Genomic DNA, 17,074 nt, shown 5'->3' on the forward strand with positions numbered 1-17,074 from the left:
CGGACACCTCTACACCATGGTGTGTTTATGCTGATGGTGGTAAAAAGAAGCCTAGGTTTTGGAATAGCATAAACATTTACCTAGTAAGCAATGATCAAAGTCCTGGTCTGGGGTAAATGATAAGAAAGGGTAATGAAGTCCTCCCCGCAAAATCACTGCTGAGATTTTTTTTAGTTTGACTCTAAAACACTACAAAATGGTTTCTTCCACACAAGGACAAGCTTTGCACTGATGTTTCTCAGAATTAATTATGTCTCCACCTCTAGCCTCAGTTTTGTTTGTTTTAATATACCATTCCTATGTCAGAGCTAAGGTAAAAGGGGAATAAAGGACAAGAAACCCTCTAGCCCAAGTCCCTGGAATAGACACACTCTAGAAGCCAGTGGGTGTGAGCACATTCAAGTCACGCGGTTTGAGATTATGGGTCCGCGGCAGTGGTTTCTTCCCTTCTATCACTGGGACATCCATCTTGGGTGGCTTGAAGGTTGCTGGATCTTCAGCCATTCGGGTGGCCTGGGCACGGATCAGCTCCATGGGAGAGGGCTTCTGGGCGCCTTTGTAGGCCTGGATGGTAAAACCTCCTACAAAAGTAAACCAAAGAATAAATGATTGCAGAACCATAGTCCATGCCCCGAATATAGTACATCAATATGCCTGCCATATTGCTTTCTTTTTTGACAGAGCTGCCTACCAGAATCAGACTTCTGAAGGGGTCTTGGACCAAAAAGACTCCATTTATCTGATGAGTTTCTATCCTTATCTCCACTTCCAGGATCCATGGTGCTAGGACTTGGACCAGGTAAGGCTACAGAGGAACCAGAAGAAAACCAGCCTCTGGAAGAGCAAAAACAAAGCATCCTAATACATCCTTTTCCTGCACCTTCAAAAGTCATCTCCCACCAAAAGACCAGGGAATTGTGAGCGAGCACTTCTCACTGTGAAACCACAGACTTAAATCCAGCTTTGAGCACCAGCTTTCCCCAAGCGGAAGCCTGCTGAGGCCTAGAAGGGTCGCAGGAAGGGCTCACCTGGGCCTCTGCTTGGGGGAAGAGTGAGGGCTGCTGCTTGGGGTAGACTGGGCTGACGCAGGCTGCTTCTCTTCCTTTGTTATCTCTCCACTCTGCAGCTTTAGTTTCTGTCCAGATGGGTAAGAAGAAAGGTTTTGTCAAAATTGAGTACAAACCAAAATAGCCATAAAATAGTTGTCTGGGCATAAACCATTTGTTTTATATTAACTTAAGGCACAAGAAAAACACTTATGGCATAGGCAGAATGATTTTGTTTTTGCCATACTGAATGAAATTCCATCTTTCCATGCACTCATTCTATAACAGATCTCAAACATCCCTGAACTAAAAGCTTTTACTTTCAGGAAAATAATTTTCCCACATGCACACAACCAGTAAGTGGGAGAGCCAACATCCAGCTGTATTCTTGGACTTATAAACAGCACCTTGAGCTCTTCTCTCTCTACATCTCCTACCACATACAGCCCCTAAGCATTCTGACTCTCAAAAACAAGCATCAGGTTTGCTGTTCTTTAACTAAATGCTTCCTCTGAGGATCCTACCCCATTCTCCTTCCTCTCCCATCAACAGCTACTCTAGGTCCCCTCAGCACTGTAAATGTATCTCCAGCAGACTAGAAGTCTAGTGAGTAGTAGTGGGTGGGGATAAATCTACTTCACACTTCTAGAATTCTAAGTCAAGGCTCCCATAGTGCCTGTCCTCTATGCACAGTATGCCACTGCTCCATCCAAGGTACATTCTAAACAAATGATCACTCTTCAGTTTTCTCAACAAATCAATTTGTTTAAATCAACAAATAATTATAAGATGATGCTAGTTAAATCTAACATTTCAGCCATCCTCATGTTCTATTCCTACAGCCAGGATGCAGAAAATGGGCCAAACAAAGCCAATTCTACGATCACATGAGTGAATTGCTCAGATGAAGGTACTCAAGTATTAAAAACTGACAGTGTACCTCTCTGAAAGTATCTTTTCTTGCCTAAAAGCTTAAACTGGCCACCAGCCCAACACTGATCCCTCCATATCACTGCTTTTTAAACAGGCTACAAAAGAGTCACATGTAATACTCATACAATGCAACCAGTCTACAGAGTCTCATATCCCTACCCACAGGCCACCAGATGCACATTATTCCCCCTTCCATATCCTGTACATCATGATCCTTCCCTCCTTTTGTTCTCTCCTATGCCCAAAAGCCATGTTTTAGTCAGCTTTTTTGCTGCTGTGACCAAAAGACCTGACAAGAACAATTAGAGGATGAAAAGTCTATTTGGGGGACTTATGAGTTCAGAGGTCTCAGTCCAGATAGCCAGCTCCATTCCTCAGGGCTTGATAAAGGAGAACATCATGGAAGAATGTGGCAGAAGGAAGTGGCTCACAAGATGATCAGAAAGCAGAGGCTCCACTTGCCAGATACAAAATATACCCCAAAGGCATGCCCCCCAATGCCAACCTCCAGCCACACCCTACCCAACTTTAGCTACCACCCAGTTAATCCCCACCACAGGATTAATTCACTGATTAGGTTAAAGAGCTTATAGCCCAATCATTTCACCTCTGAATGTACTTCCATTGTCTCACACGTGAGCTTCTGGGGAATACTTATTATCTAATCCTTATCATTTCCTACTCAGAACCTTTTTTTTTTTTTTTTTTGGGTACCGGGGATTGTAAACCCAGGGGCACTTAAAACACTGAGCCACATCCCCAACTTACCCATCCCATTTTTTATTTTTATTTGTTTGTTTTTGGTACTAGGAATTGAGCTCAGGGGTGCTTTACCTCTGAACTACATCCTCAGCCCTTTTTAATTTTTCACTTCCAGTCTTGCTAGGTTGCTAATGGCTTAAGTTGCTAAGGCTGGCCTTGAACCTTCAATCCATCAGCCTCAGCCTCCTGCCCTCCTTTATTTAAGATAGGGTCTCACTAAATTACTGAGGATGGCTTTCAACTTGCAATCCTCCTGCCTCAGCCTCCGAGTCACTGAGATTACAGGTGTGCACCACTGCGCCCAGCTCAGAACTCTTTAAAATAAAACTTGCAACATGATCAGACTATGACCCATCCTTGCCTACAGAAAACAGTCCAGTTTCTTAGCTGTATTTGTGTCCTTTGAGTCACCTCTGCCCTTTTCCTTCAGAGGAGAATCTAAGCCCCTTTGAGTGGCAGATTCTCAGACTACTTTGTGGAGGGGTTGAGGAGGATATAGGGAATTGGGAGACGTTGATTTCATAATGTGGCTAAATATATGCCCTTGGACGCCATTCTCTCCATTTAAAAAATATAGAAAACAGTATGTACCTCAAGGCATTAATATGAAGATTAAGTGAATTTATGAGGGCCTAAATCATAAAGCACCATTCATATAAAGTGGTGTTCAAAGTCAGTTGAAACATTTTTATTCTTTAAAATGTTTAAACTGGGCATGGTGACACACTCCTGTAATCCCATCAATTTGGAGGCTGAGGCAGAAAAGGATTGCCAAGTTTGAGGCCAACCTCAGCAACTTAGCCAGACCCCATCCCAAAATTTTAAAAAGAGGACTGGGAATGTGGCTCAGTGGCTAAATACTCCTGGGTTCAATCCCTAGTACCAATAATATAAATATATTCATGAGGCTGGGGTGGTGGCTTAGCAGTAGAACACTCGCCTAGCAAATGTGAGGGGCTGGGTTCCATCCTCAGCACTACATAAAAATAAATTAATTAAATAGAATAAAATTGTGTCCAACTACAACTAAAAAAAAATTTTTAAATATATATATTAATATATTCAAAGCCAGCCTCAGCAATTAGGCAAGGCACTAAGCAACTTAGCAAGACCCTGTCTCTAAATAAAATTTTAAAAGGGCTGGCGATGTGGCTAAGTGGTTAAATGCCCCTGGGTTCAATACCTGGTACCAAAATAAATAAATAAATACAGAGCATGATGCTGTTTTCCAGCTAAACTTAAGTCTATTGAGACTGCCCAATTCCCCCTCCCTCAGTCAATCCCTGGCAGAAAAATAATCCACATTTGGTTTTCAGTTCAGAGTACCCACGTATCAAGTATGTGAGATGACACTCATTTGATCCTTCTAGCCAGAAATAAACAAAACAGAGAACCCTCAATTTATAGATGAGTAAACAGAAGCCACAAGGCCAAACACTCCAGAGCCTTCATCCAGGAGTGCCACCATAGATGGGACTTACCAGTTCTAAATTCCTTTACCCAGTTCTCTTTCCACCACTTTCCACAGCCACCAGCTAGCTGAGCTAGTACCTTCTAAACACGGTCATATGTCAAGCCATGAAAGATAAAGGCTTTGTTTTTTGAAAGTTCCAAAGAAACAAGCTTACGTGGAGTGCTTCTGCTACTCGGAGGTACTTGGTTTCCTCGGTGGTAAGGCCCTTGTGGGGTGTGTAGCCAGCATCTCTCAGTCCTGCCTGTTGTTCAAAACGCTGAATGCTCTCCTGTGTCTGTTCTGAGAAAAGAGAAGCAGACCATCAAGCCCATTACACAACCCATCACAAACCAACAAGAGACAACACTGACCACCCAAGGAGGAGGATTCCCCAGGTAGGCATTGCAAGTGGGAATTCTGAACCTCCCACAAAAGTTCCCTTCCCTCACACCAAGCTAAAGAAGAGATTATTCGTAAAAGGACAGCTAAAGAACTTACCTTGCTCTTACTTGTACACATAACAACCTCTTTGTGTTTAGAAATTCTGCTTGGAGATGGCAGCTGACATCCAGACACAGTAAAAAAAATTCTCCAAACACAAAGTTTTCTAAGAGAAACTCACCCCCTCTTCAACCATACAAAGACCTTTGCCAAAAGAAAAAGGTCATATTCAAGGCCACTGGCATCGAGGAACAGCCTGATTCAAACCACAGACAACCTGCCTTGAACTAGCAGATCTACCAAATCACAAGTTTCTTCTGTGTAAGATGGCCTGTTTACCATGCCTTGTGCAGGGAGCCCTCAACATTCTTTCAGTCTGACCTATGATTTCACAAGTCAGTCATGGGTTGGGGTTGTGGCTCAGTGGTAGAGCACTTGCCTAGCATGTGTGAGTACTGGGTTCGATTCTCAGCACCACATATAGATAAATAAAATAAAGGTCCAATGACAACTAAAAAAATATTTGGAAAAAAAAAAGTCTATTCCACTTTGGAATGAAAGATGGCTGAATTTTTGCTTAATCCGTACACAAGTTACCTAATAAACTCCTACATATAAGAATTTGGCAACTGTGAATCAAAGAGTCTAGATGCACTTTCTGACTTAGTCATTCCTCTCCTAAAGAAGTACTTCCATCACAAATAGAAGGGAAAAAAAAAGTCTATGGCAACATCAAAAGTACCTGGCAGTATTATTGGAGGGGGGGGGAAAAAAAGAATGGTATGTCTACTATATCTGCACTTACATAAAATATCCATTTTTTGGTAAATATGCCAAATAAATACAAGTGACATTAGTATACTAAAGTGTCAATAGTCTGCATGTGTTGGTAAACTGCATTTTTTTAATAAAGAAGTTGCTCTATACTAAAAAAACAATAGCTAAGCTTTCTAACACCTCTACAATATATATAGCCTGAAGCTTGCAAAATGCAAGCAGCAGTTGCTGATTCAAGTGATACATTTATGAGTGAAGAGAAGAAAACCGAAGTGAGAGTTTGAACTTTGGGTTCGTGGGTGAACTCTCCAGAAAATAATCAAGACAAACTCCTGAAGAAACAAGGGCTTCAAAAATGAGCCACCCAAGCAAGAACCTCTATGTACCTTACCACTGATAGAGGCATTACTGTTGACAAGCAGAGCTGTGTATCTAATAATTAACTTTCCAGAGCAACTAGAACAGCCCTCCTGAACAAACTTTAGTTAACTTGTAAGATATTTTTAAAAATGCAAGCTTCCTATGGCAGGTCTCACTAGGACCACCAATCACACATTCTTAAAGACTAAATATCCTTGAGGTACCACACCTGGTCCTTCTCTTCCTGGGAAATCAACTTTGAGCTGTTCAATTAAAAAGAAAATAGAAAAATGCTTCCTTATACTGCTTCTCCAGCAGAGCTTAGGACAGTAACAGCAGCGGCCCCAAAGCACTGAACCATTTAATCCTCACTTCAACCTGCCAGCTAGATTCACCATTTTACAAAACAGTCTCTATAGTTAAGTAACTTGCCCAAGATCACACTGACCAACATGAGAAATGAGAATATATCAACAAAACAACAGAAATGTACCTAAATCAACTGAGATGTTTAATGTTTGTCAAATCTTCCAACAAAATGAAGCTTCAACACTGTGGGATTCAGCAGCCAAAATATATTTGGACATGCTGAGACAGGCCTGTCTGCAAAATCATCTGCAGCTGCTTTGTAAGAGGCTGACACTCTTCCCCATCCCTGCTTCACTCTACTCTTGAGAATAAAGGGTGCTTACTTGTGATCAGAGAATTCATGATGACATGGGTAGCTTTGGCCTTCACCACCGGGACCTTGTCCGTACTGTCAGTGACCGTTGACAGGGTCATGGCAGGGGGGGATACACTGGCCTCTCCTTCCTCCTCCTGTTCAAGAGAGGTAAGGACGCACTTAAGCAGGGCAGGGGAGTCACACACCTAAACTTACTCCTTTAGGAAGAAGTTACTTAAGTATCTTAAATCTGATAAGTGAAGAAATTCCTAAAAGGAAAACCAGAATTTGAAGTTCTGAGGTCTACTACCTTTCCTGCCTATGTCTGTCCAATATACTGTAGTACTATGCCAATAAGAAAGCAGAAGAAAAAGGGTCTGGGGATAAAGCTCGGGGGTAGCATGCTTGCCTAGCATGTACATCATGTGCAAGGACTGGGTTTGATCCCCAGTACAAAAAAAAAAAAAGAAAAAGAAAATCTGTACTGTTACAAAGTACTGAGCAAGTACCAAATACCAAGCACTAGGTTAGATTAATCACAGCATTTGCTAAGTAGCTCGAAAGCTTTGTGGAACATCAGAACCACCTGCAGAGATTCTTTAAACACACTGCTGAACCCACCCAAGGGTTTCTGATTCAGTAAGTCTAGGGCAGGACTCCAGAACTTATGTGTAGGGTTCAGGGTGTAGCTCGATGGTAAAGCTTTTGCTTAGCATGTGTGAGGCCCTGGGTTCAATCTCTAGCATCACCAAAATAAACAAATAAATAACTTATATTTCTAACAAATTTCCATGTGATGCCAAGATTTGTTTGAGGACCAGTATTCTAAAGGTTCAAATAATGGTCTTTAAAAACTAATAAAAATCAGGCCAGACACAGAGGTGCACACCTGTAATCCCAGCAACTAGGGAGACTGAGACAGAAAGATTACAAGTTCAAGACCAGCCTCAGCAACTTAGCGAGGCTCTAAGCAACTTATTAAGACTTTGTCTCAAAATAAAAAATAAAGGGACAGGGGATGTAGCTCAGTGGTAAAGCACCGCCCAGTATCAAAAAACAAAACTTGGGCTGGGTTGTGGCTCAGTAGTAGAGCACTTACCTAGTACATGTAAGGCACTGGGTTTAATCCTCAGCAACACATAAAAAATAATCAAAAAGGTATTGTGTCCATCTACAACTAAAAAATATTTGGGGAAAAAAAAAACTAACAAGGGCTGGGGTTGTGGCTCAGTGGTAGAGCGCTTGCCTTGAATGTGTGAGGCACTGGGTTCAATTCTCAGCACCACATAGAAATAAACAAAATAAAGTCCATTGACAACTAAAAAAATTTAAAAAAAATAAAAACCCTATGTAGCTCCTACTCTAATGTGTAAGAGCATCCACCTTTTATAATCTAAACATGTGACCCCATGCCGAGTCCTAGTAAGGAGAAGAGAACTAGGTTTATTCTTTGTTCTCTGCTTCTCCAAAGGAACTGAAAAAAAGAGATGGCTCAACAGGAGGGCTGCAGAAGAGAGTACTCAAATACTGTATCACTATTACAAAACAGGATTTATACTTATTAGCTATGATCTTATTAGAGTAAAACTTGAACCTGTTTTCTTATTTGGAAGATGGATGACTCCTAATATGTAGATAATTGGGCAGATAAAGAATGCATGTAATGAGCAGTTGTTCCAAATCACCAGCTGTCCCAGCTGTGGCACAACTGAACACTAGAAGCCCATTCTGTGTCTTGTGAAGTAATCGGCAGCCTTTACTAATGAAAATGGTGTGCTGCTCTCAAAGGCACTCCCAACCCTGCTTATCTTCTACCCTAGTCCCTGGAGTCTACTATTTCGGCATCATCCGCAGGCTGCCAGGATCCCCTTCTCCTAGTACCTCCACTACTTTTTACATAGAACATTCCCTCCTAAACAACCAATTCAGTCAAATTCCACTAGATAATTGATACAAGTAGTTTTCCCCTAAGGTATAGAGAGGTTTTCTTAGAAAGGAGCTCCCCATTATGAAATGGAAGAAGAAAAACAAACACAGCTTATTAGAAAGAAAGCATCAAATATGGCTGAACCAAGTGAAAGGCTGGAAGCCAGTAGACACATAGCTACCATTGCCAAGCCTCTAAATCCTTTTTTATTTAATCCCCATATTTCCTCTATGACAAAGTATTTCCATCTCTTAGATGGAAAACTGTGGTTTGGGGTAAAGTTGTGTGCACAGGTCTGTATAAGCTGTATATTTCCTATCAGGCCCAGGCGATCAGATGGCTCACAATTTGATGAAACTAGCTGTAGCTATATGACCTTATCTGAGAATCTGGCAGGCCTAGTTTTTTTCAAGAAACAGTATAATCTTTCCTATATTTTTGGTGTTGGCGAATCAGAGATGAGAAGCCAGGAAGCATAGGCTTCAGAAGCACAACTGCAACAAGCACACAAAAACCTATGAGACCCAACTGCACAGAAGGGCTGTGACAGCAGAACAAGCTGCCTTAGGAAGAAGGCAGCTCTCACAGCAATAGAAAAGGCACCTGAGGCAGGAGGAAGAGCACAAAGAAAAATACAGCGTATGTTTAAGAAAGCCAATTTTCCTCCAATTACAGTATGCATAATTTGGGGGAATCTACTTTACACCAAGCCTGTTGCTAAATACTGAAGATGGAATAAAAGTTGTGTCTCCTTAATCCAAAAATATGAATTCCCAAATGCTCCAAAATCTGAAATCTTTAGAGCACTGACATGATGCCACAACTGGAAAATTCCACACCATGAAACTTTGTTTCTATTATAATATATATATAAATAAAATTACCTTCAGCCTATATGGACAGGTATATATGAAACATAAATTGTGTGTTTAGATTTGGGTCCCATCTCCAAAGTATTTATTTCATTGCATGTACGCATATATTCCAAAATCCAAAAAATGTGAAATCTGAAACACTTCTGTTCCCAAGCATTTGGAATAAGATGCACTCAACCCATACAAACTCAGATATGTACCCTGGCCTCAAAAAGCTAATGGAGGGTGACAAAACAATATAGAGATTATGATAGGGATCATGGTACACTGCAGAGTTCAAAGGGAAAGGTAACAGTCTTATCAGGAGGAAGGAGATATCAGAAAAATATTATAAAAGAGATGTTTATGCAAAGACCTAAAGGATACTATTTGTTAGGCAAATGGAGTGTGAAGGATATGAGAACAGGATGGAGATGCTAAACATCTAAGCTACAGAAACATGTGAAGCAAAGACTCAGAAGCATAAAACACCCAATTAAGTGCAAGAAATCTCAGATAACATGCATGATTGGGTCACTGGGTAGGTAAGTCGGGAAGAGGCATTTGTGAGTCTGGATTTTTAATGGGGGAAGGGGGTTACAGAAGAGTCTCAGGTAGATGACACAACATTCTACTTTTAAATTAAAAAATAAAAAGATACATCAACTCCAACTAAGGCATAGAAAACACACAAGGAATAATGGCTGCCCAATTCTATGGGTACAGGAAGTCACTGGAAGGCTTCTGGAATAGAGGGAGAAAAACAAAGAGTTTAGGTTTGCCAGAAGCAGTCAGCAGGGTCAGGTACCTTGGCAAGGTGCTGATACTTGCGCTCTGGAATCACTGGCTTCCAGGGGATGCTGCCCATGTCCGATGGAGGAGGAGTCATGGGTGCAGGGTCCTCAAGGGCATCATCATAGCTGAATGCCCTACGGCACATCCCGATGGGCAGGGACATCTTGCCTAGGGGCCCACTAGGCCCAAGAGCTAAGAACAGAGATACCAGTCAAGATGGGTTTAACAGCTGAGCATACTAGCAGCTTTAAATTAATCTATAGGAAGGAAAGCTCTGAAACTTTTCATTTTTCTCTTTTTTTATGGGGGTGTGGGGGATATACTGGGTGTTAAACACAGAGCCTCACCTATGGTAGGCAAATACTCTACCACTAAGTACATTCCAGGCGTTTGTTTTTTGTTTTTTGTTTTTTTATTGCAAGAATCTCAGTAAGTTGCCCAGGCTGGCCTCAAATCTCTGATCCTCCTGCCTTAATCTCCCAAATAGCATGTGTCACCATACACAGCTTATGAAACACTCTTATTTTGGGACAGAACAAGAATACCTTGTTCTGGAATAATAATACATTTAAGGAAAGGTAACAGAACTAATATCTTCCTTCATTCCTGACACTTTGGATTCTCCACTTAATACACTCTGTAACCCTAATCCATTTTTATATCATAAGGAACCTGAAAAACAATTTAAATTTACTGTGGCAAAGTCACAACTTCAAAGCACAGTTTAGAATTAAAACTGAATTAAACTATCTGACTTCAAAGTTTGCTTTCTTTATGCACAGAGGCCACCCTCACTGCAATGCTAAAGGCTCTCAACTCACGCAAGACTGAGGACACAAAAGACCTAGGATATGAAGTTCTTGTTCTTATTTTATAGATGAGGTAACTATGTCCTAGAGATGAAGTTATTCATCCAAGTTCATACAGGAAATGGCTAGCTGGGCCTGACAAAGGTCTGACTGTAAACTCTCTGTCTTCTCTATCTTACAAAAAAAAAAAAAAATAGCACTGCAAGAAATACTCAAACAGTATGTTGTTTGGCATCATTTCTAGTTTCAAACTTTCTGTATGATTTAAACAGCAGCATCACAGAAACTGCTGACAATCACTCTTCCAAAACACTGCCAGCTGATCCTGCCATTCCTGTTCCCTGGAACTGACTGCTGAATGTACTATGACACAGGCGACCCACTCCAAGGGCACTCTCAGCTGTGCCAGACCAGGGAGCAAGGTTCATTTCATTTGGTTTGCTAATCCTTTCATATCAGAACTAATGTCCAGAACCTGCCTTCAAGGTGACATTTTCCTGTGGCTAAAATTACATAACCACACACTCCAAGACATCAACCTGCCTGGGTATAAGTTCTAAACCACCAAAAGTGGCTTAATTTAAACAGCAAAGAGATCAAGCAGCTACCATTTTATTACTAACAATAATAATTACTAAAGCCAGGCATTGTGGCACATGCCTATAATCCCAGCAACTTGGGAAACTAAGGCAACAGAATCTCAAGCTCAAGAACAGCCACAGCAACTTGGTGAGACCCTATCTCAAAATAAAAAATAAAAAGGGGTGGGAATGTAGTTCAGTGGTACAGCATCCCCACATTCAATCCCCAGTACTGAAATAATAATTCCACAGGACTTAATAAATCCAAGAAGATTATTGATTGCCAGGGGCTGGGGAGAAGAGGCAATGAGGTATGACACTAATGGGTGTAAGGTTTCTTTTGGGGGTAATGAAAACGTTCTACATTAGAATAATGCTGATCATCATACAATCTTGTGAGTATACTAAAAACCATTAAACTGTTCATTTTAAGTGGGTGAATTTTATGGCATTTACATTGCCTCAAACACACAAGCAAATAATTATTAGGCATTCACATCCCTCATCTTATCTAACCCTCATTAAGCAAATATTCTTCCCATTTTCCAGCTCAGGAAACTGAGGCACAGAGCTTAGGCTTGCCCAACATCACCCAACTACAAGTGTGAAAGAGATCTAAACCAGGGCTCACACTCCAGACCCAACATGCCACGCTCCCCACACTAAAAAACATTAGCCTAATTAGTGCAACAGTATAGCTCCGGATGCTGACAGGGAGTTGATGATAACTGCAGCAACAATGAAAGACTAACATACAAGCAGATGATGCTAAGAGACTAAAGACAGATCTAGATTAGGGGACATATGGGAAACTTTTATTAATTCAACTGATTTGGGAGCAATTTCAAAAAATCTGTAAGACTACCCAGTAACCTTTATAAAAATAATGATGAAGTCAGATAAAACTTCTAGGAAATATATTCCCCTAAAAAGAGACAAGAAATTTTTCTGGACAGTAAATGTATATTTAGCACCAACTTTTCTTTCCTTTTAACAGGCAAAGTACAGATTTATTGAAGGTAAATGTGGAAGGAGCACCCCGCAAGATAGAGCAGAGTGGACTGAGCAAGAGCAGGAGGCTCAAGGACAGCACCAACTTTTAATTCATATTTTCAAATATGATATTTAGTCTTCTTAACAATCCTGAAAGATAGACATCACCATTTATATACTTTACTGAGAATGAGAAATTGAGTAATTCAGATTTAATTAAAAATCACCTTCTCTTCTAATACAGCAGTCAAGAAGGAATCAGTCACTTCAATAACCCAGAAATCACTGCCTTACTCAGATACAGAACACATTAAAAGGTGCTGCAAGCTGGGAATGGTGGTGCACATCTGTAATCCTAGTGACTAGGAAGGCTAAGGCAGGAGGATCAAAAGTTCAAGCCAGCCTCAGCAACTTAATGAGACCCTGTCTCAAAATTTTAAAAACAGCTGGGGATATGGCTCAGTGGTTAAGTGTTCCTGGGTTCAATCCCTAGAACAAAAAAAAAAAAAAAAAAAGTGCTCTGCAAACATTTTCACAAATAAGCTCAACTCACCATTAAACCAGGCTAGTAGTGCCTTTTTGCCCAGTTCTCCATTCTGTCCCCAACCCTCATCCCAAAAAATTTAATCACTTTGGTACATTCTATAATACAAAAACTACACAACTGATTTCATACAAAGTAACATATCTGACATACATTAAGTTTGGTTTGGGGAACATACCATGGTCAATAAGGTAATATCTAAATTACATCAATCTATTAAGTCTAAATGATTGACTGATGGCAGAAAGTAACCATTAATACATGGTTTAGATTAAACTGTCTAGCTGAAAACATTAAGGGCAAAACACAACCAAAAAGAATTATGTTTACCAGGTACTTCTGGTTGTCTTGAAGCCATTGATAGACTGGGATCCAGGTTTTTTTCAATTTATAATTCGGAGCTGAGTCCCTGTCACCTAATAAAAATAACAAAGGGCATTTTCTCATATTGAACACCAAAGAACCCTTCCAAATGCTGTTCTTCTGATAGGTACACAGAGACTTACGGCTGCTAACTTGGTTGAAACACACATACAGAAGTCAATAGGTGACAAACATGCCAATGGGAAGAGAAAAAGAATAATATCAAAGGGTGATCTTAACATCTGTGAGATGACAAAACTAAGACAATAGGTGAAAAAGACACCTACCACAGTGAAATGATGTCACCACTATGCTGACAGACAGGTATTAATGAGGAACATTGTCCAGGTGCTGCAAATTAGCAAAGCTTCCCAGGAAGAGTCCATCCAGAGATTCTAATAACAACAAACAGCCAGCATTGATACTTTTCCATACATTCACTTATTGCTCATTAGGGCCTTGCAAGAGTAATTCTATTCATTTTCATTCTGACTCACAGTAAGGGGCTAGGTACCATAGTAGGTAAATTCACTCTTTATTACTAACACCAACTAATACTTATAGCGTTTTATACAAATTTTGCTTTTAAACCTTGCAGCCACCATGCAAAGCAGTTATTACTTATCAAATTTTTGTCCAAGCTGATAGACAAGTGACCCCTCTGCAAGGCAGCCAGTTTCAACCCCATTTTACAGGGGAATTAAGACAAGGGCCTGAAAAAGTCAAGTTATTTGCTTTTCCACTTGCTACTGTGTCCCTGAAACCGGATAGAGTTGAGAGAGCAAACCAGTTAGTTCTTCACTAAAGAGCACCACAAAACCCAAAGTTCAACCATCTTCCCGGTCGACAGAGCATTCCCGACCCAGAAACACTCCCTTCCCCTTTCTCCGCTCCCCTGTCCCACTGCTATCGCCCTTCACACCTCTCCTTGACGAGATACAAGACAAAGCCACCAGGATTTGAAAGGCCTAGTCTGGCCAACCGCCTTTCCCACCAAACGAGGTTAAGATTAAAGAGATTAGGGCAGAACCTGACGCTGAGGGTAGGGCAAGGCAGGGGACTGGGAGATGTTGGCGAGCCGTCGGGCGAAGCGAGGCGGGAGGGGATCCGGGACTGGGTGGGTCAGCCAGGAGAGAAGCTCAGTGTCGGGACTCCACAGGCTCTGCCAGAGAAGCCCCATTAGAGAGGCCGTGGACGACTAGAAGGCAGAAACAGGGGCGGTCCCGCAGAGTCCAGAGCCGGGTAAGCTGGGAAGCATGGTGAGGCCGGAAGCGCGCCCCTCCCGAGGGCTAGAAGACACCTCCAAGGAGCCCCGAGGCCCGCTATTTGGTCACCTGTTATCCCGCTGTGTCCAAGCTGCCTGCGTCCCCAACTCCGGCACTAAAGAGGATCTGAAGACCCACTTCTCTCAAGAGACTGTGGCGCAGTCCAGACCCAAGCCATCGTGGGAGCGGCGGCAAATTCGACTGCTCGCACCACCGACTAAAGAGCACAAGCGGCTGTCTGAACCGGCAGCCTTGATGTTGAAGCCTTCTGAACCCGCGGAAGTTCACGCGAGATTTGACCCGGGGCGCTCAAGGTATACTGGGAGTTGTAGTCCAGGATGCGGAGGCCCCAAGTCCTTAGAAGCCCTGCAGGATAGGAGCCACAGGTCCTAAGGTGAAATCCACCCACTTCCAAGGAGAAGTCATGCTTACCCACCACTTCTCAGCGCCTGTTCAGTGCCTGGGTCCAAGAAAGGCTAAAGGAGAATGGAGACAGTATAGTAAAAACACTCTCAAATCCAAGCCCACAAGACTCAGAAAGGGCTGCCAAGTACCAGCTCTTTTCATCCTGTTTTGTTTTTGGGGTTTTTTTTTGTTTTGTTTGTTTTCTTTGTTTTCCATACAGAGGTGAAGCTGAGGTTGGAAGAGATGAGAAGTCACCTCAATTATTAAGTGAGCATATGCTTTTCCAAAAATAGTTATGTTCCCCACCGGATTTCCAGCTATGGGGTCCTTTCTATTCAGAGAAGTCTGTGTATCTCTCTCACCTTTGCAATAAACCTACTTCTTGCTTGCTTTAAAAAACAAAACAAAACAATTATGTTAGAATTATAAAGGAAGGTCAGGTGGTTCTAATATTGTTTGTCTTTTACCCTAACGAAACTTAGAGGTATTTGCTTAGATGTAGCTTCCTGTAGGAGGACATCTCTTTCCCTGAAGGTTACAGATAGACAAAGAAACAAAGTAAAAGAAGTGAAATAAATTGAAAAAAATCTTCCCAAACCTCTATCTGAGGTCCAAAGCTCGCCATCAAAGCTCATCTATTAGCTGGGTGTGGTGGTGCTCACCTGTAATCACTGCAACTCGGGAGGCTGAGATAGAAAGATTGAAAGTTTGAGGTCAGCCTCAGCAGTTTAGCGAGGCCTTAAGCAACTCAGCTAGACCCTATCTCAAAAAATAAAAAGGGTCGATAGTGTAGTTGAGTGTAAAGCACCACTGGGTGCAATCTCCAGTACCCAAAAGAAAAAAAGTCATCTCATAAAGGCAATGGGGGATGGGAGGGAGCAACTCTTATTTAAGATTTCAGCATTTGACCTTTGCCAGGCATCTGACAGGACCAACAATCTTTATTCACTCCCCCAACACACACACACACACACACACACACACACACACACACAATCAGGGATTGAATCCAAAGGCACTTAACCACTGAGCCACATCCCCAGCCCTTTTTATTTTTCATTTTGAGACAGGGTCTGCTAGTTGGCTTATAGCCACACTCAGTTGCTGAGGCGGCTTTGAATTTGTGATCCTGCGCACTGCTGGGATTATGGCGTGAGCCACCTAACTTTAAATTTGATTACCAGACTAGAGCACTTATGTGCACCAGAAATTAAGGTCTTCTATAACTGTGTAATTTAGCTTGAAAATATCACAATTACACTGCACTATGGTTTTTAGGGGGTGTGCTAAAAGTCTTAATATGGAACTTTTAAATACACCATATATTTTTAACCTCTCTGATAGCAAAGTTGTCACCTTACCATTCTCCACCACACATCACATCTCATAGTCAGAAGGGAAAACAACTTCGCCTGACCACTCGCCCATATCTCCCAGTCTCCTGCCTTGCCCTACCCTCAGCGTCCGATTCTGCCCTAATCTCTTTAATCTTAACCTTGTTTGGTGGGAAAGGCGGTTAGTCAGACTAGGCCTTTCAAATCCTGGTGGCTTTGTCTTATATATCATCAAGGAGAGGTGTGAAGGGCAATAGCAGTGGGACAAATCATGTCAGAGTCTCCTCAATTCTTATCCACAAATACATGAAAACTTAAGCCTTTCCGGGAAGTTACTGACTGATTAAAACAACTTTATCCCAGATTTTTATTGTACCAGTGCCTAAAGCTATTTCATGACCTTAGCTGATACTAATGTTAAGTAAAAATTACAGAAGACTATTGTTTTAGTCTAAACTCCTCTGGTAGGACACAACATACCAGGTTAAAATTGAAAATGAAATTACTTTCATGCTAAAGCTCAATTCAAACGAAATTAAACTTTTTTTTTTTTTGGTAGTGGGGATTGAACCCAGGGGTTCTTTACCATTGAGCTACCTCCTTCAGTCCTTTTGATTTTTGATTTTGAGACAGAGTCTCACTAAATTGCTGAAGCTTGGCCCTCCAATTCGCTGAGATTACAGGTATGCACCATCGTGCCTGGCTGAAATTAAACTGCTTCTCTGACTTTATGAGAGGTTTGGATTAGAGAGATAACCACCAGAGTTT

General features: G+C 41.5%; 2 protein-coding genes across 5 annotated transcripts in view; one reads left to right on the plus strand and one right to left on the minus strand.

Annotated features, from left to right (window-relative positions):
- The window catches only part of Simc1 (SUMO interacting motifs containing 1), a 96,506-nt gene extending 95,471 nt beyond the window's left edge, over window positions 1–1,035 (plus strand). The window contains exon 11 of the transcript XR_003583553.3: window positions 773–1,035. The gene's annotated coding sequence lies outside the window, so the exon portion shown is untranslated. The remainder of the gene's footprint in view (window positions 1–772) is intronic.
- On the minus strand, window positions 269–14,830 carry Kiaa1191 (KIAA1191 ortholog). 4 transcript variants are annotated; one of them, XM_027941014.2, is made up of 9 exons: window positions 14,637–14,830; window positions 13,590–13,697; window positions 13,270–13,355; window positions 10,026–10,204; window positions 6,465–6,591; window positions 4,370–4,494; window positions 1,029–1,135; window positions 692–834; window positions 269–581 (listed from the first exon to the last, which is right to left on the minus strand). In XM_027941014.2, exons 3-9 carry the CDS (start codon window positions 13,295–13,297, stop codon window positions 373–375), a joined length of 918 nt encoding a protein of 305 aa, XP_027796815.2. In that variant the 5' UTR covers window positions 13,298–13,355; window positions 13,590–13,697; window positions 14,637–14,830; the 3' UTR covers window positions 269–372. The 4 variants fall into 4 exon arrangements, with proteins under 4 accessions (XP_027796815.2, XP_027796816.2, XP_027796817.2 ...); XM_027941015.2 differs by lacking the exon at window positions 13,270–13,355; XM_027941016.2 differs by lacking the exons at window positions 13,270–13,355; window positions 13,590–13,697.
- Between the last annotated feature and the right edge of the window lie 2,244 nt (window positions 14,831–17,074).

The sequence above is a fragment of the Marmota flaviventris genome, chromosome 5 (assembly GCF_047511675.1).
Source record: "Marmota flaviventris isolate mMarFla1 chromosome 5, mMarFla1.hap1, whole genome shotgun sequence".
In the NCBI taxonomy this organism is placed as follows: Eukaryota; Metazoa; Chordata; class Mammalia; order Rodentia; family Sciuridae; genus Marmota; species Marmota flaviventris.

Bases quoted from the DNA above. Each gene is read 5' to 3' on its own strand.
- Kiaa1191 (XM_027941014.2), bottom strand. From the start codon at position 13,297: ATGGCTTCAAGACAACCAGAAGTACCTG. The intron at 10,205-13,269 runs GTAAACATAATT...CTCTGTTCTTAG, and splicing joins AAGACAACCAGAAGTACCTG to CTCTTGGGCCTAGTGGGCCC. The intron at 835-1,028 runs GTGAGCCCTTCC...TTGCTCTTCCAG, and splicing joins TCCCCCAAGCAGAGGCCCAG to AGGCTGGTTTTCTTCTGGTT.